This window comes from Fundulus heteroclitus, chromosome 5, assembly GCF_011125445.2.
Source record: "Fundulus heteroclitus isolate FHET01 chromosome 5, MU-UCD_Fhet_4.1, whole genome shotgun sequence".
NCBI lineage: Eukaryota > Metazoa > Chordata > Actinopteri > Cyprinodontiformes > Fundulidae > Fundulus > Fundulus heteroclitus.
Window position 1 is genome coordinate 20626307 of NC_046365.1, and position 23373 is coordinate 20649679.

The 23373-nt window shown below is 44.1% G+C and overlaps 1 protein-coding gene across 5 annotated transcripts; it reads left to right on the forward strand.

The window, feature by feature from the left end:
- Positions 1-599: 599 nt before the first annotated feature.
- Positions 600-23067, forward strand: elf2b (E74-like factor 2b (ets domain transcription factor)). 5 transcript variants are annotated; one of them, XM_036137144.1, is made up of 10 exons: positions 600-833; positions 9003-9155; positions 9239-9473; positions 16282-16392; positions 16522-16725; positions 17631-17717; positions 18344-18536; positions 18615-18986; positions 19081-19252; positions 20980-23067. In XM_036137144.1, the coding sequence occupies exons 2-10, from the start codon at positions 9081-9083 to the stop codon at positions 21544-21546; spliced, it is 2016 nt and encodes a 671-aa protein (XP_035993037.1). In that variant the 5' UTR covers positions 600-833; positions 9003-9080; the 3' UTR covers positions 21547-23067. The 5 variants fall into 5 exon arrangements, with proteins under 5 accessions (XP_035993037.1, XP_012725644.2, XP_021175965.2 ...); XM_012870190.3 differs by having other exon boundaries at positions 601-833; positions 18341-18536; XM_021320290.2 differs by lacking the exon at positions 600-833 and adding an exon at positions 3384-4527 and having other exon boundaries at positions 18341-18536.
- Positions 23068-23373: the final 306 nt, after the last annotated feature.

Below are 23373 nucleotides of genomic sequence, written 5' to 3' on the forward strand. Positions count from 1 at the left end.
CAACAGGCGATGGAATTCTTGTGTTTGTTTTTATATATAGTAGTTTTATGTTGTCACTTTTTAAGCATTAGTCACATTTATCTAAAACCTTTTATGGAGTTTTATAAAATTAACATTTCTTAGACAGTTTATCAAACGATTTACTGTTTGGTATTTATTGATAGTTAAGAGAGTATGAATGAAAATGTTGAGAGCAGAAATACCACTCAAAATAGCTCAACATTACGTCATTAAAAACGTAACTCTGTTTTTCAAAAGTCAAAAGGTTCAAGCAAAAGGGTTGCTCTTGGATTACAGTGAAAGTACCTGTATAAATAGCTTACATACATAAAAACGAATTTATCTAAACGTTACAGACTAAATCAAAATCAATTCGAGTTCAGTGTGTGGTACTTTGGCCAAAGTCAAATATCATCAGAAAGAATTCATTAAAAATTTAAAGTATTAAAAAAAAACATAACATTCATTAAATTCATTAAACATAATATTCATTAAACATAATATGTTTAATTAATTACATAATAACTCTCTCGCGTTTATCCTGCTCTGACGTCAGCACTCCGATTTCCTCGAAGCAGCGAGGCAAAAACAACCGAGCCGAGCATTTTACCGCTCGAGAATCGAACCAGCGACCTCAAATCACTCCGCCGTCCAGCCGTGCCTCGCGCTCACACACACACCCGGGGCGCCGGAAGCCGTCGCAGTTGTTTGTCATGGCAACAGCCTCTAACGTTACCGTTAACTAGGCTGCGGTGTCGCTTAGCGGCGGGACTCCGGAGGCGCGCGCCAGCAGCAGCAGCAGCAGCGGCGGATCGAGGGGACGGAGGAAGACGGTAGTGTTGACACTCACACACCCACAGCAAACTCTCACTAGCAGCCGTGCTAACAACAACAACAACAAGCAGCGGCTGCCGGGGAGCCAGCAGGGAGCCCATAAGAGGAGTTTAACCCGACGTTAGCCAGCTTTAGCTCGGTTTGTTGTTGTGGTTCCCCTCGTTCCAGCTTGTTTAACCTGGAGGCTACCAGAGCTAGCCTGTTAGCTTGCTGACACTTTCCTTCTTTCTCCTCGGCTCTTAACATTCACAATTTAAGCAGATTAACGGGGGGCCTGTGTCGCTATACGCATTTACCCGACCTGTGTTAAAAACAAGCAGCAGCAGTTGTTTCCTAATAATAATAATAATAATAATAATAATAATAATAATAATAATAATAATAATAGTGACCTTATCTGCCATGCTTTGACACTGAAATGCACCTGCTAGGGTGCAGTGAATTATAGAAGGTCTGTAATCCTGAGCAGGTTGGGTCTTGGGTTTTTCATGAGTCAGAAGGCGTGCTACAAGGAAATCAGATCTGTATTAGGAGCTGTAATGGGATTGCTGATCAAGTGGGAGCATGTGGGTCTGCGCTGAAGTGTGGACACAGAGTGGATGTTGGAGTAAATGGAGAAGGCATGGGCAGGTTACAGGTGGCAAGGTAAACTCACTAAAACATTGCCTGAAAACAGCTGAGTTAAACAAAAATGAAACAACAGAAGAGGCGTTGGAACGTGCAGAGTTTTCTCCACTGTCTACCACCCCCCCCATCCACCCGCCTCCGTCTGCACACTGCCTGTCAGCTGGCTGAACGCTCTGATGGGCTTTGCCCCAGGATCTGGGTCGGGGCTCAGCCTCTGCCTCACACAGAAGATTTAGTGTCTTGGTGTCGTGTTCACAAGTGATGGTGGGACGTTCCAGGGTGTGTAGAGACGGATCTCGACTATGGCCATCAGGTGTGGATCATGACCGGTATTATTTCATTATTAATTAAAAATCAAATTGTCTGTGTGTAACTTTGTTTTAAAGCGCTACGTAAATAACGTTTACTATGACTCTGTGTTGTTATTTTAGCCACAATAGGGACAATTGCTGAATTCCAGTTTTAAATGAACTTGATTAGACTGTGTTATTGTTCATGAGTACCCTGCATCCCTGATATGTTTCCGGAAGATTATCGTAGCATAAGAATCTCGTGCCGGCCACGGTATCAGTCTACGTATTGCAAATTGGCTCATTCGGTAAAAGTGTGTCTTTTGGAAATAACCGCACCATATTTTATTGTTCATCCCCGTTTTTAACAGGCTTTCATTTTGAAGTACTGTCGTTTCCAAATAGAGGCTGAAAACACTTTGATTATGTGGAGAGAGTATGGCCTGGCCCCGTGTGTCCTGTGGTGAAGGGTTTGTTAATGTTTGGCTGACAGGTAGGGCTGAACGATTTTGGAAAATAATCTAATTGCGATTTTTTTATTTCTTTTTTTTATCTTAATATTGCGATTTAATGCGATTAATTTTTTTCAGTTTAATTTATCACGTCTTTTTAAACATATACAAACAACAAATCAATCTGTTTAATCGCTGTGCAGATCAGGTGCTAAAAGAGCTGCTGCGTCTCAACTCAGAGCAGAAATGATCGTGTTCTACCTATGATATATTTCAACCAAAATTGCGATTTGATTTAGACTTTTCTCTGCATTAACCACAAGCAACAAAAATGGCCTCTATATAAAGATGTTTGTAAACATGGACTATTTAAATCAAGAACTTAATTTTTTTTATTAATTTGAATATTATTCAATAGAACAGCTTTTAATTGAGTTGGACATCAATCCTTGTTGAACATAAATTGCAACCAACAAGCAAGTCTATGTATTAAACTTATTAACCACTGCTTAATGCTATGGTGAGATTCGTGAAAGTTTCTGGTAAAACAGTTTAATTATACAAACTCTAAAACAAGTAATAAAATTAGATTATCTCACTGCTGCAGCTCTCTACCCTTCCATGTGGAGGCAAACCCACTTTAAACATATTACTGACACTAAAGTCTGATTCACTAATTGTTACATAGCCAAACATTGCAGACCTCTGCGATTTGGAAATTGCGTTTTTTTAAATTGCAATTATAATAAAAATGCAATTAATTGTGCAACCCTACTGTCAGGTGAACCCTGTGCTGGCTCACGCTTTAAAGATGAGCTCTAAGAATGAATGGTGGAAGAGCAGGCGCTTAGACTTAGCCCTAACAGACCTAACGGATGGAAAGGTCTGCAGAGCGGTCTTTATTTTAATAACCGCTGTTATTCATGCACTTCACAAAACTGCCTTTTATTGTAAATTGATTAAAAAAAGGTGTGGCTTATGCAGACATTAAAAACTCCTGTTAGTAGTTTGTCACGAGCCAAGCACATGGAAGAAGTCAAATGAAGCCAAAGTTGAACTTCTTGGACTACATGCAAGACGTCGTGTGGCCAAAAAAAACCAAAAACATCAGACACAACACAGCGTCTTGAAAACATCGTCTCCATGGCTCAACATGGTGGTGGCGGTATCGTGCTGTGGGAATGTGTTTCTTTAACGGTGACGGGGGGAATGCAGTCAGCTGAATGCACAGCATTGCTAGAAGAAAACCCGTTGGAGGCTGGGAACGACGTGAAGAGGTTTGCCTCCCAGCGGGACAGAGACTAATGTAACGTCATGAGGTGGGGTGGCCTCGTTAAAGTCCAGACCGGAATGTGTGGCAAGATCCAAAATAAAAATAAAAAACTATGCTCTTTATGCAGTCTTACTGAGCTCGAGCTACTTGGCTAAGGAAAATGGGAATCAGTTGCAGCCTCTCGGCTGGCAGAGCCGGTAGAGGCGTACGCCTAAAGACCTGCAGCTTCAGTGGCAGCACTTTCCACTTCACAATTATCTGCTACTCCGTGTGGGTCCCTCTCATAAAATCCCCCCAAAATAGACTGAAGTTTCATGACCAAAAAAAAAAAAAAAAGAGGGATGTCGATACTTTTCCAAGGCAACTAATTACACGACGAGGTCCCCGTTTAAGGTAAACGTGTAACCCGATTTGTTGAAGCTGGAAGCCTAAACCTCTCTGCCGCTTCGTCCAAATTCTAATAACCCAGCGGACTTTGGCTGTGTGTGTGTTTAAATATGGGCCGGGTGTTGAGTAAATCCTGAGGTCATACTTGCTGTGTATTTGCTCATTGTGTCGTGTGTGTTTGTGGTTTGTGTGTGTGTGTGTGTGTGTGTGTGTGGAGGGGAGGGCAGGACAGGACACAAGGCAGGGCGTTGTTATCTAGACCAGCAGCCCCAGTTATTTGGAACAAAAGCGCTGTTGTTGATGGATCATGTGACTGCGTGTGTGTGACTGCGTGTGTGTGTGTGTGTGTTTTCCACCCTCGTCATGTGACGCAAACTCGAGGCAGTGCTCCGAGAAGTGCTGAGTCGATCTGAGAGGCTCCTTGCACCGAGGGAGCAGGCAGCCAGGCAAGCATGCGGCCAGGGAGCGGAGACGGCCGTCCACTCGGATGGACCGATGGATGTTGGCGGGAGGAGGAGGAGGAGGAGGAAACGCGCGGGGCAGACTCTGTGGGCACACGGGGGGACTCGTCGGTCGTCGGGTCTCCTCGCCTATTTTTGGACATCAGACGGGAGAAAAGCGGAGATGCACGGCAGCCCTTTGAATCCCACACATCAGCGACGAGGCAAGTCGGAGCGTGTTCTGTTGTCGGGGGGGGGTTGACGCTTTTATGGGGATTCTGGGCTGGAAAAGTTTGCGCCCTCACCATGACGCTGCTTTATTTCTCATCGACGCTGCTGCTGCTGCTGGTCCACCACCGACCCAGAACATTCATAACAAAGCTGCGCCCCTTATCTTTTCTCGCCCAGCAACTCTGCCAAAGTAAATGGTTTTTCTTTCTGACTCACAGCTGACTGTAAACCTGGGAAACAGGCCACGGTTATTCACTCCTCTGCTGGGAGAAATGATCAGAGAGTGTGGCGGGCGTTTTGAGAAGAGAAGCGGTTAGGCAGCCACGTGTCTTCAGTCATCTGGCAGGTCCTGTATTGCTTGTTTGACTGAAGGTACCCTGCAGGAGAGACGCTGCAGCGGACTGATCGTTGTGCTGTGGCAAGCGTTGGGAGGCCAGGCGCACACTTTCTTTCTGCTCTTTCATCTGTCATGCAGTTTCACAGAGCATTAGCAGGACTCTGGCCGGCTGACACACCCTTCATCTCTCCATCTGTTTCTGATCTGCTTCTCTTTTCTCGATCTCCAACGGGCCGTTGAGGTTGTAGGCGAGGAAAAGCAAAGTTACGGTACATATGCAGAGCTTCCTTTAGCTCGGTAAAGTGCTTAAAATGTCAAGACACCACGCCAGACCTGTTGATGTGCCGTGCGGTTGTTGAGCATGTTGGAGATATGAATGAAACTAGCCTTTTAAATCTGTGAATGCATTTAAAACCAGTCGTTTACCTACACTGATCTGGTTCTCCTTAAGCCTCTGTGTAACTAATTTGACGGCAGGCTTTGGGTCATCGTCTGTTATGAAGACCCGTTTGTGCCCGAGCTTTAAAGGGAACATATCATGTTCTTCAGTTCTTCCTTTTTCACATTGAAATCATCCAGTTGTGGTCTATTTAAAGAGGAACTGTAACGCTTCCGTCTGATTTCCTCGTTAGTTCACCTCCCTGTTCCCCGTTTTTGACGCTGCGTCTGAGAGCAACTCGTTTCTGTGCCGTCTCTTTAAATCTAGAGGAGGCACTTTACACCCCGCCCCCCCTCCAGGTCGCAGAGCGCTCCACTTTACACCGTTCGGCCATTTTTGTAGTCTGCTGGGGGACGGTGTAATAAACAACCAAACATTTCTTTCTGACTTCTCCAATTGTAGCTTTGGCATCCTTCAGTTTGGACTACAAACCTGCTCTGAGAAATTTCCATTTGTCGGAGCGAGTTTGTGGTTGGACCATTGCGCATTCATCCTGGAGGTTCTGGGTTCGACTCCCACAGACTGCCACTCTGAGCCCCCTCAACCCCAGAATGCTCTCCGGGCGCCGCGCTGTGTCAGCCCACCGCTTCCTAAAGGATGGGTTAAATGCAGAGGATTCATTTCGCTGGAATGTGTGTTGCAGTGGCGAATTAAAGATTTTTATTATGAAAGTGGAAGATTTTTGAGATCGGTAAGCTGCAGGTCCATGGCCTTGTTTAGCAGCTACACATAAAACGCCATGTTATTGTTCCTAAAACTTAGTAGAAAACTGAACGGCTTAATAAATATGACCCAAAACGTATATAAAGACATCTACGCAGTGCTGGGAGAGACTACATTCAATATTCCTGCATTCCCCAGAGACTTCAGGTACACAATAAAATGTACTTACGGCTAAAAACAGGATTTTACAGAACATGTCCCGTTTAACTTGGAGGCTCAAGTATTGAGTTGTTGCTTCAGCATTTCCTACACATTGCTCTAGTTTAGAAAATATACCAAAAGTCTCCACACAAAATCAGGCAGAACCCTGCTTGCATTTTGGCAATTTCCTCCAAATGGAAAAATGCTGTCACAAAATATTATTTGTCTGAGTATTTGTCTGAGATGTGATGTTGCTTTTGGCGGAACAGCGTCTTCCTCTCTGAAGGACTTGAGACTCTACTAGCAGCTTCAGCATCTTGATGAGTCCTGGTGCTTCTGCTCTGGCGCCGATGCACACATCTCACAGCAAAATGTGTTCAGGTGAAAGGTGTGACGGCTGATTGAACACGCGGGTCACCGTTTGAACAGATGAACATCTGGAAGTTGGACCCACAGTTGAACCAGACTTGACTGACACCTGTTGATCTAAAACCCACACAGCGCCACACAAGCAAGCGGCGTGTATGAGGCGGTGCCTTTAAAAAACCTCCACAGGTGTGTCCGTGTATTTAAACTAGTAAGAAAAATCCTCTTCCCATTTAGCAAGTGGGGACACATTTGCTACTCCTAAGTGGCCTAAATCGGGAAAGGTTTAGTTGGATTTCATGTCAGACAGTGAGGGGAAATGGTTCATATGTCTTTTATAGTTTGTCTAAACCTCTGGCCAGAACTGTAACAGCTCAGTGGATCCTTGCTAGCGTATGATGCTGAATAATTGAGCTAGCAGCCCGCTGGCAGCAGCGCAGCACGCCGTGGCTCATCCATTATACAGCGCTGCGTTTGGGAGGACATTCTCAGGACTGCCCCTTCATTTTCACCTTGTTGATGCTATTTGAGTCATAGATTTCCTGTTGTTTTCACCCCTTTGTTTCGTTTCACCTACATAATTTGAAAAAAAAAAATTTTATGTTACATTTTTAGCCAGAAGGTGAGCAGCTTTAAGCAGTTCTGTTTGGGTCCTCTTTGGTTTCAAAAACAAAAGCAATGAAAGACTTTGGTCTAAAGTAGTCCTGAAAATTACATTGTTAGTTGTAAATGATCCCTTTTAAAGTAGGCATTTATGCTTTGATGATTCATTAGACGGTACAGAAAATGTAATTTTTTTTATTTTTTTTGAGGCATTACGTCAAAACGCAGACTCTCTAAACCATAAAACGAGATTGTGCCACTAAACGGAAAGTTGCTGTTCCAAAACGTCAAAGACATATTTATGAGATGCTGCTAACTAATATTTGACAATTACTCTAAACATCAAGGTCAAACGCTGCCATACTAATTAACAAATCTCTGAAGATTGACAAATTCATGAACAAAGTTATGAAGTTAGTTTATAACTTCATAACTTTGTGACAGTTTGCCCTTTTTTATAAGCTTTATTCATTCTGTAATAAGTCAAGATGTTGGAATATATACCTTAGAAACAATTAGTAATTAACTGTAATCATTATTAAAAATGTGGATATCAAAACTAAACCGGCTAGAAAAAGCTTGAGATTAAGTTATGATTAGGATTTAAACTGTAATATTGTCATTCTCCATAAAGATTACCTAGATCCTTAGAGTCTAGGAACTTTTAGTCAACAGTCAACGGCGTTTCACTGGCGTCTCACAGACGCCAGTGAAACGCCCCTTTTCAGCCTTCATGGTCTTCAGATTGGCAGAAGAAGCGTGGAGCTCGTCGTGGAATGACCGATCAGCAGCATCCATCAAGAAGACAGCTGTTCATCTACTGGCTCGCATCTACAGGCAGCAATACTTCTAAAGCTTGAAACAGCTGAAAAGGTGCTAATCGATGAGGATCAACATGCACTGTGACCAAGAGGATAAAATGATACAGAATATCCTAAAAGCTCTCAGCTAAAGAGCTGAAAATCCTCTTGGCTTCTCCGTAGCAGCCGTTTCACTGAAAAACAGCGGCGCACGATTGTAACACTGTAAATAAACCCTTCCTGTGCTGAAAAACCGGCTCAAATACGTCTAGACGTGCAGCAGTTTAAAGGCGTCAGAAGCTTGTCTGGTTAAAAGTTGTTCACACAGCGAGTTTCCTAGAAGAGGAACCAAAAGCGTCCTCGTGGTTCTTAGCCTCGTAGCGTCGCTCCAGCTCGCCCCGTCCAGGCGCCGCTCCTGTGTCTGATGTAGTGACTTGGCTCCGTGTCAGCGCTTCGCTTCCTGTTACAGCAGACGGGCACATCCTGAAGGCCAAAGCCACTCAGGGGGAGATGAAGGAGAGCGGATCTCTGGCGTTTAGTGAGCCTGGAAGCACACGAGGAGACTTTTTTACAACTACACTGGTTCCACATCGAGCTTATATTTAAAGTACTTCTTGATTCTGAGATCATACAAGTTGCTAAATGTTAGAAAGTTCACATATTATTATGACCTGAGGAAAAAAAAATTAAAAATTCGATGAAAAAGTGGATTTTTAAGGCTTTTTAGCTCAAGGCTCATAAAAAAATGTTGCATGACCGATGACGTAATTCGTGGATAGGCGTTGATCTGTTGACATGGTAACAAGATACTTCCTCACGATCACGATCTTAATGCTAAATTTTTTGAAACTATGGTCACTAATGCATGTATTTCCGAGTTGGTCGATCTCAGAATCAAGAAGTACTTTAAGGGTGGATTCAGTTCAGGAATTCACACAAAGATCAGTAAACGGGTTTACGTCCGACACCTTCTTTGTCAAATGTTTGGGAGATCCATTATTTCTGCGCGGTGCGGGTAAGATTTTAAGCGTCATTAATCCCGTTTGCTTGTTTTCTCAGTGGCTGCCGTTCACAGCGCTAGCAGAGGTGACCACAGGGGGAGGGGCTGCGTCTCCTTAGCCACAAGGAGCATGAATCATGACGTCCGTGGTGCTGGTGGACGCCGGTGGGACCATGGTGGAGTACGTGACCGCTGAAGAAGACCCTCAGCAGGTTGGACAAGCGTCCTGCTTTTACCTCTAATACCAGCTCGGCGTCGCAAAGCCCGTGCCTAATATTATGTCCTTTTTTCCCAGGAGGGAGCGTGTGAGGCCGACGCGGAGCTGGAAGGAGAGGTGGAGGACGACTGTGAGGGCGAGGAGGTCTGCGAGGAGCTGGAGGAGATCGCGGAGGCTGATGAGGACCCAGCAGTCGTAGTGGAGGAGGCGCCCACTGCCGGCCTGGTGGATGCGCAGGGCTACTCCTCCCAGGTGGTGGTGGATGGGGACGAAGCCTACGTCGTGCAGGAGGTGGAGCCAGAAGGAGAAGGAGGTGGGATATTAGACGTTGTTGGATCACGTGTGAGCCGGTCACCGTTGGCACGCATACCTTGAAAAGTTCACGTTAGATAAACTTGAAGGTACTTCACTGGGATTTTAGGCGATGGGTCAACAGGAAAAGACAAAGCTAAACACCTCAGTCTCCTCAGCTCCGTCAGGTTGGATGGAGCGCGTCGGTGAATATCGTTTTTTGAAGCGTTGCCGCAGACTCTAGGTTGGATTTGGGTCTTGTCTATGACTGAGCCGTTCTATCACATGCATGTGCTCGTATCTAAACCGTGTCAGTGTAGCTCTGGTATGCTGAGGGCTCCTGCTGGAAAGGTGAACCTCCAGTTGTTTGCCCTCTAACAGGTTTTCTTCCAGAATCTCCCTGTATTTAGCTCCTCCTCCCCCCACTGTCCCTACTGAGGACAAGGATCCCGACGGCATAATGCTGCCACCAACACGCGTCACCATGTGGATGGTGTGTAGATCTCTGGAGCTCCTGCAGTTAGCATGGGTCCCATTTTTGCCGTGGGTTAGGTGGGCGCCATGTCTTGGTAGTTTCTGTTATTGGGTGATGGATTTAATGTTGCTCCCAGAGATATAATAGGCAAGGCAAGGCAAATTTATTTATATAGCACAATTCAGTACAGAGACAATGCAAAGTGCTTTACATGGTTAAAATATAAGAATAAAAGCAAGTAGGGATAGAATGTAGAAACAAAAAAGAACATTTAAAACAGTTTAACTAGAACATTCAAAGGCAATTTCAAACAAATGTGTTTTTAATCATTTAAAAGAACTTAGGCTTTCAGCACTTTTACAGTTTTCTGGAAGTTTGTTCCAGATCAGTGGAGCATAGGAACTAAATGCTGCTTCTCCATGTTTAGTTCTGGTTCTAGGTATGCAGAGTAGGCTGGAGCCAGAAGACCTGAGTGGTCTGGAGGGTTTATACACTGATAACAAGTCTGTGATGTATTTAGGTGCTGAGCCATTCAGGGATTTATAGACTAACAGAAGTATTTTAAAGTCTATTCTCTGAGATACAGGGAGCCAGTGTAAGCACTTTAGAACTGGGGTTATGTGCTCTACTTTCTTAGTCTTAGTGAGGACGCGGGCAGCAGCGTTCTGGATCAGCTGCAGCTGTCTGATCCACTTTTTAGACAAACCTGTGAAAACACTGCTGCAGTAATCAATTCTACTAAAAATAAACGCATGGATTAGTTTTTCCAGATCCTGCTGAGACATCAGTCCTTTAATCCTAGAAATGTTCTTCAGGTGATAGAAAGCTGACCTTGTAATTGTCTTTAGATGCTTTTGAAGGTTCAGGTCTGAGTCCATCACTACACCCAGATTTAGAGCCTGATCAGTGGTTTTTAGCTGAAGCGACTGAAGCTGTGTGCTAACTTTTGATCTCTCCTCTATTGGTCCAAAAATTATTACTTCTGTTTTCCAGAATCCAACCCCTTTATAAATTCAACTGCTTTCAACTAATGTTATTGTATCTGAGACCTTCCAAGGCAAGGCAAGCTTATTTATAAAGCAGTTTTCAGTAACAAGACTCACAAGATTCACAGTCCCAGGAAGAGTTGCGTTTATACTGAGACTGAAATTAAATACAAGTGGTTTTTATTTACTAATTAGGAAACTTTAAAAAGGTGATTGGTGGCATTGGATTTTATTTTATTTATTCATAAAAATTGTAGAAACCATGTGTCATTTTCCCTGTGCTTCATAATTACGCACTTCTTTGTGTTGGTATATCACGTAGAATACCAATAAAATTATCTGAAGTCTGTGGTTGAAAAAAGACAAAATGAGAAAAAGATCAGATGGTAATGACAGTTTTAGAGGCAGTGAACTTGTTACACCGTAATGCAGCGTGTAATGACTATTTCAAGCCCTTTACTTTTAGTGTTACAAAAGGTGGCAATTGTGTTAATATAAAAAAAAAAACATGATGAATCTCCATCCACAACTACTAAATGTTTCATACACCAGGTCTGGATTTACTGATATTTTCTGAAAACAATTAGTAAGTATACCAAGTTAAAATCAGCCCATTAAACTGCTGAGTAATCTCCCGTTACATCTTCCAATGATAACCAGTTGCAACAAATCTCCTTTGCTCTGGGAAGCCATGATTTACTTGTAATAGAAGTCTACTAAAACAGATTTTTATCTTTTGCCCTACTTCATCCTAAAAGCGTGCACTGTAAACCAGTATAAATCACTACGTCACGTCAACAATTACAACTTAATGTTGTATTTATTTTTGACGTTTTCAGTTTTTCTGGGCCGCTCACGTTACATGAGTCCTCTGCATGTAGCAGAAGAGATGATCTGGTCTTAGAGTTCTTGGAGCGCCACCTTGTGGAAATCAGTTAAATAGTTAATGCATAAAATAGCAAAAAAAAAGGTGATTAATAGATCAAAAATGTATGATTTCCTAATGTCAACTAGTTTCTGAATTCATTCAGGATGCAGTAAAAAAAATATACTAAATCTTATTGAGCATATGTTAGTTGAATATAAAAAAAAATATTGCCTGGAATTGATTTTTGCCCATTCAATAAAAGAAATGAAGATGAATAAATCTTTCATTAACTAAAGCAGTTTGCTGGTCACCACATAAGCAAACCGCTATTATAGCACATTAAACTAAAGCCTGTAATGTTAAGCTACCTGTAGCTTTTAACCGAGCCACTATAAAATGGGGTTTTTAATTGGTTTTGTGCTATATTTGTCCCTCTGTTGTAGTATAACGGGCTAAGTCAACAGAGGTGAAAGTGGTGCAGGAGCTGGGGAGCTCATCCTGTAACTGTGGGGTTGCCGGCTCAAATCTTTGAGGTGTGGGTTTGAATCCCAGTTGCATCAGTATGGGCTTACGGCGTAAAAACGTTCACCTTTTTTTTTTTTGAGAGGAGAATATTTTGGATTAACTTTTCCTAAATGCATACTTGCCCTGGGGACAATTTCTACCAGTTTATAAATAAACCTAAACGGATTTCAAGCAACATGTTCTCTGCCCTTTTCGGATAAGGATGTGCTTTAATGCAGAAATGGAAATAATCATATTCCTTTTCCTTCAGATTCAAAAACTGCTCCCTTTTGTCAGAGAACCTTGTAGCACATTTCTCTTATGTAACACAGTCATCACAAAAAATGTAAAAACATGGAATGGTTGGACTGGAAGTTAGTCAATAAAAGCCTGACAAGGTCAATTTTTAGACTTATAATTAAGTTGTAAACACGTTATTCATTTCTGGTTATCCCTTATGCTTCCTTAACGCTTCAGCAAGATCTCCATTTTAACTCTATTTATTTTTTTCTATTTCAACTGAAGGCTACTGGAAATGTTTCAGTATATGAATGTGTAGACAGGTTATTATTATTAAAATGACGGATGGTAGTTATGAGATACATGCGGAAATTAAATAAAGTTGGAGGAGGCAAAAAAAAAAAAAAAATCAGCAGCAATGTGTTGACGTATGAACTACGCATGAGAGGGAGGGCGAAAGGAGGATTTCCTGTGTCGCTCGCGGAGGGATACGCGCAGGCTGGCGCGATTCGTCTCGTTGAGATTTCGTTTCAGCCGCGGAGTGATCCAAGCCGTGAGAAGTCAATGTGAATCTGCAGCGAGAGGGGGAAACATGGCGACTTCACAGCATGAGGGGCACGCAAACCAGCTCGATCTGCTCATCAGAGCCGGTAAGATGGTTCCGCGCACTGAGAACTGCCGCTTTAGAGCTGTGCGTGGCGGACGGCTTTTTGTTTTGAGGGTCGAAGCGCGTCGCATCGACCCGCCCGCCGCGGAGAAGCGATCAGGAAGTGATCACCTTGGTCGCAACCTGCATGGCGTTGCTCGGCGGTTATCAAACCCGCTTTAAAAGCGAGGGGAAGCTTGCAGCTGGATGTGTCGGTGTGCGCCCTCAGATAGCCGTGTGCACGAAGCGGGTTTTGCATGTTTTGGTTGGGTTTTTCCTGCAGCTCGATGAAGGTGAATAACGGTTCGGGGCTGCACAACCAGGAAGTGTATAGTTGTTGTCTTTGCCACGCTGTCGGAGGCGGAAGGACATGTGGGTTTATTTTTACTCTTCACCTACCCTACCAGATATAAGGTGTTATGTAATTGTTTACGCGTGTTTTTGGCGCGAAGCACATACATTTGCTTTATTTTTGAAGTGAATCCTAAATAGAGCAGCACTCCCTGAAAAGTAGGGCCTGTATATTTAATACCTTTTTTGGTAAATCCAGAACCTTTTGGTTAATATTTCAGTCTCCCTTTCGGTGAGGACTTCCCCGCATCCTAAAGGTTTTATATTTTGATCCTACAATCACCGTAAGTCGTTTTTTTTTTCTTTTCTTCAGCCGCCTTGTTAGACGCGTGGGACGGCCTGGCTGCACTCGCTTTCTTCCCCTAAGAGCGTCCAATCAGGGTTCAGCAGGGGCGGGTTTTGGGCTGTAGCACGAACCAATGGGAGGCGGCGGCGGGCGTTGAGTGACAGCGGGATTTGTAAGCCTCTTCCAAGAGAACTGGAGGGAAATGATGAGCAGTGTAAACACGGAAGTCGTCAGAGACAGAACTACTTTTTGTCGGACTTCCAGGAAGATGAGGATTGCTGGGAGACGCTCCAACTCTGTGCTCGCATCAAACATTAAAAACGCTTTTCTTTTTATTTAATACCGATTTAAACATTAGATACTTTATATAAAAAAAAGATAGAAAAGACTTTTGGGGTAGCATTTTAGCTAGATAGTGATGGCTGCCAGCTCATTCTCTTTGTCTGAGAGAGGGACTGAATGAGCGCAGCTGTCTAAAGATAGCCCGTTTCTCTCCCCTGCACTGCCAGATACCCAAACATGGACAGGGTGTAATGCTTATCTCAGGTTTCCCAGCGGTGATTGACAACAGCAGGTGCCCCCGGGGTCCCTCTCAGGGTCCCAGTGGAGGCCCCGCCCCCTTTTAACAAAGCCTCGGTTTACATTCTTACAAAAATCATGCTAATTTTAAGAGTAAGGATCAACCTTGGTGTTTCTGTATGCTGCCACTATGGGGTAAAATTATGTGAACTGGGTTATCAGAGTTTGTAAAAACTTAAGCTGCACGTCCACAGCTGCCGAGCTTGAACAATTATGAGGCTTCCTTGTCTGCTGCTTTCTTTTTTAGTGCATGGACTTTTAAAATGGTTTCATTGTGTCACAGTCATAGCGCCCATAGTCATCAGTGCACATGTAGACAAAAACAACTGTATGTGTGTGCTGCAGTGATGCACGCTACCTGGCAGTGTTACTTGTAAGAATATTAAGTTGAATACGCAAAATCAAAAAGTTCAGTTTTTAAAGACGTAAACAGTGGATTGAGAGTCTCATAACCCTCAAAGTTGTCACGTTCTGTAACGTGACAACTACAAACTTCAGTTCATTTTATTAGGTGTTTTTGTGATAGGCCCACACAAAGCACTGCATAATAAAGGATAATGAAAAATATAAAAAAAATCTCAGGTTTTATCAAATACAAAAAAAATGTGTGGTTTGCCTCGTTTATTCTATTACTTCTAAGAAATCCAGTTCAACCAATTCAGTTAAAAAGGTCTCAACTACATAACAGTCTATATGTGTATAGTTTACATTCAGCATAAACCCAGTTGTTCTTTGAAGGGCGCGCAGGTTTGTTAGAGAACATTGGTGATCAGACGTCATCAGGAAGACCCAGGAACATAGCAGAGCAGTCAGGGAGGAAGGTCTGGGGACATTTAGGAAGGGTTATTTATTAAAACAATATCCTGAACTTTGGATATTGTGCTCTTTCAGTGCCCTGCTCAATCCATCATTTGGAAATGGCATAACTGTAATCCGACCAATGGCCGTTCACCTAAACTCACGTGTCAGGCAAGGAGATTATTCTTCAAATAAGCATCCAAGAAGCCATGGGTGACTCTGGAGGAGCTGTAGAGATCCACATATCATGTGGGAAGAGCTGTTGACACAAACTATTATTCACACAATCGAGCGTGCTGGCCGTTCTAGATGAGTGGCATAAAGAAAGCCGTATAGAGTCTAGTTTCAGTTTACATGAGAACAAAACTGATCTTTTTGCCCTTTTCTTTACATTTAAAATACTGTAAGTAGAAAAACTAGCACTGGACTAAACTTACATGATCCCAGCAGTTAAACGTAGCGGCAGCGTCATGCTGTGGGGAGGCTTTTCTTCTGCAGGGACAGATTAAGAGTTGATTGGAAGATGGATGGAGTAATATCACGTTGGATATTTAGGCTGCAAAAGACATGAGACTGGCACAGCGAGGCAAGCCTAAACGATGCAGCTACAAAGCCGTGGCTCAGATAGAAGCATGTTCACATGTTTAGAGTCCCTGACCTACATTCGGTTAAGAATCTGTAGCAACGAGTGAAAACTGATGTTCACAGATGGTCCCCATACAGTCTGACTGAGAGCGGGCACGGCTTCATTTTGTAGGGATGCACCCCAAATGACCTGGTGGCTGCAATCGGAGTCAAAGGTGGTTCTGGAAAGCTTTGAATTAAAACGAACGCACACCCCAGTTTTCTGATAGTTATCTATAAAACGTAAACATGTTTGAAACTCAGTCAACCTTCCACTTTACAAATATGCACTGCCTCGTGCTGGTGTGTCCAGCACCATCCACATAAAAACACGTTGAGGTTTGTAATGCTCCTGATACCGAGGGTGTCGGGCCTGTTTGTGACCAACCAGTGGATCAGGTTAAATACATCAGACTACTTAGAGGTTTGCTTGATGCGTCGTGTGACTTGCTGATTCTGTGTCTGTGTTGTAGTGGAGGCCTCTGGTTACAGCAGTGTCCCCTGCTCTGACAAAACCTTCGAGGCGGCAGAAGCTCTGCTACACATGGACTCCCCGTCCAGCATGAGAGAAGACCGCAGTCCAGGTAACTGAGTCCGCCGTCCTCCGTTTGTCCTTCTGCCATAACTAACGCAGAAATAGCTCAGCGCGTTGTTGTGGAGATCTGCTTTTAATCGGTTTTCCTTTAAAACTACTCTGAAATGCCTCCATGCAGAAGCCGTTACCCCACAAAGTGAAGCGGCGCCGGACTTCCTCCACGCCGCCATGCGGCCTGACTTGATTGCAGAATCGGAGGTGGAGATAACCACTGAGAATTGCTACGTGGAGGAGGACGAAGAGGAGGATGACGAGGAGGAGGAGATGGTCACCTCTGTAGAAGAGCCAGAGCCCAATAACGAGCCTGTCAGGAAGAAGCGAGGTACACAAACGCAGCGATTTCCCCCCCCAAGTCAGAGTTAGAAAGGGTTTTCCTTTTATTTATATACACCGCTTGAGTTATAAGTAGTAGTTTAAATGTTATTGTTGCTGAAACCTGGAAGCTTGAGCTGCAAATGCCAAACCTATTATGTCAGAGCGCCATCTAGTGGTCAGCTAGAGCCATGATTGTTTTAACACACCTTTAACTGACATACAGATGAAGAAAGTTGAAAAATACCGTTGACTGGATCAAAGTAGCAACAAAATGCATCCGATGATCCTCCAGGATGATCGATGCTCCACAGTTACCTGTGAGCGCTGTAAGCTTTTAACGCCTTGAAGGCAAGCTATAGACCAGAAGCCCCTGCAGGAAAAAAAAGACCCAACATGTGCTAAAGAGAATATAATTTATTTAATTATATAGGAACGCACCTCCTGGCCTAAAGAGGGATGGTACAACATTTGTGGACATGTGGAAGCTGGATTGTTGTTTTTGGGTCTAGGTTCTACAGACGGTGACCCCAAACAGACCAGTAAGGGGTCAGCGTCTCGTTTCCAGACCAGCCAGGTTCACATGATGGAGAGAAAAGATCCTAATCCAATAGAAACAATGTGCGGTGACAGCAAATGTGCTCTTTCTGTGGCAAAACCAACAGTGGTGGTTATGCTGACTATTAAACTTCAGTTTATACAGGAATTGGTTGGCTTTATGATGAGGGGGAAAAAAACCACCTGCTGCTGTTTTAAAAACACTTCCTGAAGATTAAAAACAAATAGGACTTTTTTTTTTCTCATGCTTTAATTTTAGATGAATTTTTGATGAATTGCTGAAAATGAAAGATCTTAAACTTCACTCGCGTTTCTCCACACACTATTATTTTAACATTTAAAATGTTTCTTTTGTAGCAGGAAGAAAAAGCAAGGCGCCCCAGTCGGCCGTTCCCAACGGCACGACGGATTTCAGCTTGAAGAAGAAACCAAGAGAGGGCAAAGGTATCTGTCCGTTTAAATAACCTGAGCTTCAGCCGACACAGTACGCAGGATTGTTAAAAAGATTTGTCCCTCTATTTTTTTTTTTTATTAGACCTAAATGTTTCAGATCAAACTCATTTTAACCAGTATAAACATAAATTATTTTATTCATGCCGGGGAATCGAGCTTTCCAAACCTACCTGGCCTGTGTGACAAAGTAAGAGCCCCTTAAAGCCACCATTGTTGCAGCAGCTGTAGTCTCCTCCATCACTGCCGAGGGACTCCTCTCAGCAGAACAGTTTGAATTCAGCCATTATGAAATGCACAAAAACACTCATTCTACTTTCATTGATCCACAGAATATTTCCAAAATCTTTGGGTTTCGTCACAATGTCTGTTAGACCCGGTGGCCTTTGGCCTAGGCCGCCACTTTTTGCTCCGTCTTTTCACTGTTGGTGAATCACAAACTCTGACCTTAACTGAGCCAAATCATCAATTAAAGGCTGTATTTTGTATTTATTTGGGTCGTTAGTTTGATCTGGAACATTTCAGGGTGGGCAAACAGAGTGAAACCTGCAAATACTACTTCATAACACCGTGGAGCAGAAGATTTAGTAGAGGGCTAACATGACGCTGACTTTCAGCAGGGAGCACCACGTACCTCTGGGAGTTCCTGTTGGACCTCCTGCAGGATAAAAACACCTGCCCCAGGTATATCAAGTGGACCCAGAGGGAGAAGGGCATCTTCAAGCTCGTTGATTCAAAGGCCGTGTCCAAGCTTTGGGGCAAACATAAGAACAAACCAGACATGAACTACGAGACCATGGGACGGGCGCTCAGGTAACCACCTTTAAGCTTCGATCGTGTTATTCTGCTTTAAAAGAACGTTTAAAACCTTCGCTGTTTCTCCTCTTCCAGGTATTACTACCAGCGGGGAATCCTGGCCAAAGTGGAGGGCCAGCGGCTGGTGTACCAGTTCAAAGAGATGCCCAAGAACATCGTCATCATCGACGAGGACAAGGCAGACCTGTCCGCCGCCGATGACCTCATGAGCTCGGAGTCGCAGTCGTCCTACGAGCGCGTGCCCCCGCCTCCGGACAGGCTGCTGCAGAACCCCGAGCTGTCGTCCCCCAGGAGACCCAACATCCTGCGGGGCTCCAACAGACCCATCATAGCCCAGGCTCCCGCCGCCACCGTGAGCGCACCGCCGGTGATGGCCACCCCGCCCAGGATAGTGACGGTCTCAGCGGCGCCCGACGCCAGCCAGATCCCAAGCGCCACGGCACCGAGGTCCGACCCCCCCGCTCTCTCTCTACGATGTCACAGCTGAGGCTGATGGGTTTTAAATCATCGCCGTAACGTTTGCTTTCTGCCTGGTCCTCAGGACGGTCCGAGTGGCGATGCAGGTGCCGGTAGTGATGACGTCTCTGGGTCAGAAGATCTCCACCGTGGCCATGCAGCAGCCGGCAGGAACGACGGTGGCCGCCGGGACCACCACCCTCCTCACCAGCGCGTCCCCCCTCACTGCTGCCGCCAGCCCCAACTCACAACAGAAGGTAGGTCAGGCCCGTCCGTCTGGGGTTTTACTCTCGAGGGTTTTTTAGATTTGATCAGATCTTAGACAAGAGCCTTTAAAAAGGATCAGCACCTGTTGAACATTAGTCAGGGTTCCCACGGGTCCTTGAAATCCTTGAAAGTTTGTGAATCTGAAAAAATTAATTCAAGGCCCTTGAAAGTTCTTGAAAACAGCCAAAAAAAAAACACCTTGTCCTTGAAAGTCCTTGAATTTTTTTGTGGGGTTGAAAGTTCACATGGATGACGACTCATGTGTGATTATTTTACTACCACACGATCTTTTAAAATTATGTTGATTCCGCAGACTTTTAATTTGCAAAAGTACGTTCCCTCTTCTTCGTTAGTTGGTAGGCTACTGTTTAGGCCTACGTGCGTCCAATAGGTTACATTCACGCAGTGTTACCAACTCAGCGACTTTGTCGCTATATTTAGCGACTTTTCAGAGTCAAAGTCCAAAACTAGCTTCAAAGATGAAAGTAAGTGAAACAAATAGATATAATTGTGAATATCTCAATGCTGCACTTTTTTCCATAAAATTCCATGAAACGGTAGGCTAATGTACATCTTATATGTAATGTAGTATGGCATAGCCATGAACTGTGGATATAAATGTAGGCTATGAATATGATCAATATCAATGTAGGCTATAAATTAAGTCCACTTTCTTGCATTGCTTCTGACCCAACAACTTCTATGCTGTTTAGTCTTTTATTGAATTTGCATTGTAATAAAATATGACAACCTATTCAGCGGTCACAGTAGGTAAATGCCGCCATGTGCGGTCCTTGAATTTGAGGAAATTAGTCCTGGAAAGTCATTGAAAGGTCCTTGAATTTGATGTTCACCAAGGTGTGGGAACCCTGATTAGTCTTTTGCTGCATTTAGTCTGTATGTTCAAGGGAGATCTTTTAAGGGTTGACAGCTGTGAAATAGGACCTAATACTCTCTCAGATCATGGGCCCATCTATATCTCAATCCATCTGAATAATAAGAGAAGGTCCACTTTGTGGAGACTGAACTCAAACATTTTGAACAAACCGGAAATTAAAGATAAACTGAAACGTGAAATTATCTTATATTTAGAAAATAACGATAATGAGGAAGTGACTCCTCCTATAATCTGGGATGCATTAAAAGCAGTGATTAGAGGTAAAATTATATCCATAACCTCATATGAGAAGAGAATCAGAGGAAAAGAAACTTCAGGAATTAGAAGAGGAAGTGAAAAGATTACAGAGAGAACATGCAAAGTCTCCCAAAGATGACAAAACCAAACATAACATTACAAAACTAAAAAAAGAAATGGAGATAATAAATACCCAGGAAATCCAAAAAAAACAGCAATATTATGAGGCAAGTGAAAAATCCCTGAGACTTCTTTCATGTAGGTTAAGAAAACAACAAGCCAACAGAACTATACACAAAATAAGAAATAATGCAACAAAAGAAATGGAAGCTAATCCAGATGAGATCAAAAACTGCTTTCAAAAATACTATAAAACATTATACACCCAACCACAGACAAGCAACGACAACCAGATTGATGCCTATCTGGAAAAAACGACCACATACGGTGGATGTTCAAATGAACCGTGGTGTGATTGTGACATGGCAGTTTAAGGGATCTGAATACTTCTGCTCTACTTCATCCTCTCTTTCTACACTTTGGGGGGAAAAAAAAGTTTAAAACCTGTTATTTCCTGTTAAGGTCGTCATCCAGACGATCCCAACGATGGTCCCGGCCACGGCGGAGAACGGAGACAAGATCACCGTCCAGCTGGCCAAGATCATCACCATCCCCGCCCACCAGCTAGCCCAGTGTCAGCTCCAGGCCTCCGCCGGCGCCAACAAACCCAACATGGCCGCCTCGCCCACGGGCATCAGCTTCCTGGGAAGCCCCCTGACGGTGCGCGCCCTCGGCCCCGTCAACGTGGCCCCGGGGGGGCAGGTGATGAGGCTCAACGCGCAGACGCAGCCACAGACTCTGATGGTGTCGCAGGCAGGAAGCTGCGGCCAAGCGCCGTCAGTCAGACGGCGCCGCCAGCGCGTCATCAACGGCTCGGACCTGGTGATCGGGGGACCGGGGGGCGTCACGGTGGAGAAGCTGAAGGCGGCAGGAATGCAGGTGCAGGCGGTGCAGGTTCCCCTGACGGTCCAGCAGAACCAAGCGAACCCAAAGACGATTCAGAACATCAAGTTAGAGCCCGCTGACGGCGAGACCGTCCTGAAACTGGAAGCTCCGCGTGCGATAAAGACAGAGGAGCCCGAGTTTTAAGCCACAGACATCTCCTCTTTCCTTACTCGCCGCCTGAGAAGGTCACTTTTTTTACATTTCTGAAGTTCTTTCTACTTTAACTCGTAGTAACCAGCAGCAAAACTCTCGAAGGACAATTCCTCAAAGCGCTGAACGCGTCTCCGCCTCTCGCCCGGGCGGAGCCGCTCGGCCCGCCTCAGGACAGCGGCGTTCAGGCGGCGGGGGGCGGATCCCTGCACACGTCGGGGGGGTTAGGGTGTTAGGAAAGAGCAACGGGACCAAACATGATCACTACATGACGGATCACACGACTGAGGACAAACATGAACCTGCAACACTAACAAAGTAAGGCGACCCGGTTGCTACCGACCAAAGGAGGAAACCGGGAGGGAGGAAAGTGTAAAGAAGGTGATCCTTTTTAAGAGTGTTTCTACAAATGTTGAAAACCAGCATTTTCTTGTTTTTTTTTTTTTTTTTTTAAGCTTGCATCACTGTGTGAAGAAGGCCTGAGCGCCGCCAGGAGAGCTCGTGATAAGGAACCACATCAGTTATGTTTGTACATATTTATATAACTATATATATATCTTTCCGGTTTACAGTGGAGCTAACGATAACGGGGCAGCCTTAGATTTTTAATTTGAAACATTTCTTTGCCTGAACAGCTAGCTGTTTTTATTATTTTGATACTTTGTACCAGGCACAGTATTATTGAAACTGAACTGTTGGTTGGACCTTTTTTTTTATTATTTTCTTCTTCTTCCTCCCGCTCTGCCGCGGTCTGGCCACTCATGCCGGTGGAGGTTTCCACTCGTCCGCAGGTTGCAGGTCTTTTTTAAAAAAAAAAAAAAAATTCCCCTTCCTGCCGCCGTGGAAAATGGATTTAAATTTTTAAGATTTGTTACTTTTTTTTCGAGCTGGATGTCCTGCAGTCGAGCTGCATGCAAATGCAATAAACATGAATCTGAGCCAATGCATGCTGCCACGTGTTTAATGAGAAAGAATAACGTTACAAGTCAAAGTCAGCACCCATAATTTCAACGATCATAAAAGGCGTCGATTTATGCAAAATGGCTGCACTGACTTAAATACGTATAACCACTGTGGATCCCCCCCCCTTTAAAACCAGGGACAACGTCAGTCGGCCATGTTGGTCCCGCCCCGACATTTCAATAGTTTTTAGTTGTTCTGAAAAGAGGGAAGGTTGTCAGCGTTCAGACTGAACTGTTTGTATATTCAACATTTGAAGCATATTCTATTTTGTTGTACTCTTGTCTCAAAAGTGTATTAAAGTAGATTTTACTGAAAATACACCAACACCTGGAGCCTGTTTTTTTGGCGCGTAACGTGCCGTTTGACCTTCTGTCTCTTGGTACCTTTTTTTTTTTTTTTTTACCTCGCCGTGTGTGTATTTGTCCAGGAGATAACGGCGATGTGAGCCAACCTGCACACCTGATAAAGTCACAAAGCTATCAGAGGAACGTTGTGTTTCTGTACTTTCTTTGACAGTTTTGCCCAACAGTTTGTCAACAAAGACAAAAAAAACTGTTAAATGTTTTTAGCTGCAAAGAAGGACGAGAAGAAAAGCCGCTCAGGTTTGGCTCTGGATGTCCCGACGTCATCCTTCTGACCAGCTAGCAGAGACGCAGCGATCGGTTTGGTACCGCTGCCGATTTCTGGAAAATAATAAACTTGCCTTCATGCTGGCTGCAGCCATTGTTTATGTTCACAATGTGAGCTTTAAAGTTGGGTTGCACGCTTGTTTTTAAACAGAAATCATTGGTGAGGCCGTCTTTGGCGTCGTACGGTAGTGGTCGCTTAAGAACTAAACTGTTTATTCCCTTCATATCG